Genomic DNA, 2,589 nt, shown 5'->3' on the forward strand with positions numbered 1-2,589 from the left:
ACCGTCAGTCGTATTCAGTTCCTACCACATCGCCGTCCTCCTTTCGGTTCCCGCCGTCAGTCCGTAGTCTTCTGTTCTTGCCGCCTTGACGTCCTCCGTGCTTGCTGCCTTGCAATACTCAGTTCCTGCCGCATCACCGTCCTCCGTTCTCGTCGGTTCGCCGTCCTCGTTTCGGCGAATCAACGTCCTCGGCTTCATTGTTCAGGACTTCAGGTAAATTTTTTACGAAGATCATTTAAATTTTGTGAAGATCATTTGAACTGTGAATTGTGAATAATTGTGAATTGGTTGTGGATTTAGACTAGTAATTGTTTTTGGGTCCTCAAGCTTCAAACAAACATGGCTGACAAAGCGGTTACCATCAGAACAAGGAAGTTTATGACTAACAGGCTCCTCTCCAGAAAGCAATTCGTGAGTTCGTTCACCATTCTCACTTTTGCTCTGTTTTTATGGCTTTATCGTAGAATAATTGGGATTTGATAATGATCGATGAATTATGCGATACATAGGGGTTTATTATTATTATTATTATTATTATTGTTATTGTTATTGTTATTGTATTGTTATTGTTATTGTTATTGATTAATAATAATGTATCTGAGCCTCGTTTTCTCTTTAATTGTGTGGTTGTAGGTCATTGATGTTCTTCATCCAGGGAGGGCAAATGTTTCTAAGGTACATTCTGTTTGGGGAAAACTTTAGATTTAATTGATTTTTGTCAGGTACTTGACAATTATGGTGTTTAGGGTTTTTAATTTGTTGTGTTTGGAATATGAAGGCTGAGCTTAAGGAGAAGCTTGCTAGAATCTATGATGTTAAGGACCCCAACACGGTGTTTGTGTTCAAGTTCCGCACCCATTTTGGAGGTGGCAAATCCACTGGTTTTGGTTTGATTTATGACACTGTTGAGAATGCTAAGAAGTATGAGCCTAAGTACAGACTTATTAGGGTAAGATAACTTGGTTTTTTGTTTTTCTAATGTGGTTTTGGTTCGTGAGTGGAATTGCTATGGAATGAGAAACACTTTCATGCAACTAGGATGTATGTATGTAAATTGTAAGACTGGTAAGTTAGTGCTTACTAGTATTAATCATTATTGGATGGCCTCTATGTATAATATATAGTACTCCGTCAATTCTTGTCCGCACTGTTTTTTATATTTAGATTGGAGTTGCATGGGGTGAAAATATGTTGATCTTTATTGTTGATCCATAATGTGACATGCAATTGTATACTGTTATGATTCATGAGCAATAACATTAGAGATGTTCCAAGAAGATTAATTTGAATGCTTGTGCATATTAGAATTCATTTGTTTTCAGATGAAATCATTAGCTCTTTTTAGTTGCTGTTTAGCTTCTAACAATTGCTTCCCTCTTAAAGAATACCATAATTTGGTTTGCTGGATTAATTACCCCTTTACTATGCTAGAATTTCTTGAGATATTTTGTACAAGACCCTACCCTGTAGCTTAATCTTACCATGCTCATGTCTTGCCATGCACCCATTAGTTCTTTTTGGTCTTAGGGAATTAGAACTTCTCTTCTTTAATTAAATCTGTGCCATGTTGCTCTGTTTTGCATAATCCTTCACTAAAATCCTGTCATTTGCAGAATGGACTTGATACTAAGGTTGAAAAGTCGAGGAAGCAAATGAAGGAGAGAAAGAACAGGGCAAAGAAGATCCGTGGAGTAAAGAAGGTAAATAGTTGCCAAAAATAAATTGTTTTTTTATTGATGATTGTTCATCAAGTATTGCTCTTGCTTAGTAAAAATAGTAACCTCTGTCATTTTTAATATTTTCAGACCAAGGCTTCTGATTCTGCCAAGGCTGGAAAGAAGAAATGAGTTTTCAAACATCATGTTCTGATTTTAAGGTGGTTGTGTTGGAATTTTGTAATGGCTATTTTATTTTATAGATTCGTAGAATGAGATATTTCAGTATATGATATGTGATCTTTTTGCCTTTCAAATTATTAATCTTTAGTTTCAACTTAAGATTGAGGAGAATTCAGTTACTTTCGACTGTTTTCAAATCTTTGGTAGACTGTTATGAATTCCTACGGTGCTTGAAAATTTGACAGATTAAATTTTATGTGTATCTAATTCCATAACGCCATAAAAATAACTATTTTTATATTGACTGCCTTGAATGGTCATTTAAGAGAACGGCCGTGATTTCATGATTTTTAAATTGGTTTACACGTGTATTAAAATTAAACTTTAATTTTATAGTATTTTTATCAAATGTGATTGTTATTTTTTGTGCTTATTGAAAGTTAATTTTAGGGTTAAAGTACGATTTTGGTCTTTATTTTTTTTTGCGTATAAAATTGTTTTATTTCTTTTTGCGTATAAAATCGTTTGTGGAGGTGGGGCAAAATCTTAGACAGCCCTTTTTCTCTTGCTGGATCAGAAACATACTCTTATTTTTTTCTTATATTTATTTTATAATTTTTGTTATGAATAATTTAATCCAAAATTTTAATATTTAAATTAAAAGAACGATTTTAAAATTTAGTTTTAAATTTTAGGGATAATTTTGTATGTAAAAATAATTAAAGATAAAATATATTTTTTGCTTTAACTT

The 2,589-nt window shown here is 33.2% G+C and overlaps 1 protein-coding gene across 2 annotated transcripts; it reads left to right on the forward strand.

Moving 5' to 3' along the window:
- LOC107625441 (40S ribosomal protein S24-1) lies at positions 1-2,105 on the forward strand (the record flags this gene model as incomplete). 2 transcript variants are annotated; one of them, XM_021115957.1, is given in 6 exon segments in its annotated part: positions 1-213; positions 328-411; positions 634-675; positions 779-949; positions 1,614-1,700; positions 1,806-2,105. In XM_021115957.1, coding segments are annotated over 5 exon segments (414 nt in total). In that variant the 3' UTR covers positions 1,848-2,105.

Source organism: Arachis ipaensis, chromosome B02, assembly GCF_000816755.2.
Source record: "Arachis ipaensis cultivar K30076 chromosome B02, Araip1.1, whole genome shotgun sequence".
Lineage (NCBI taxonomy): Eukaryota > Viridiplantae > Streptophyta > Magnoliopsida > Fabales > Fabaceae > Arachis > Arachis ipaensis.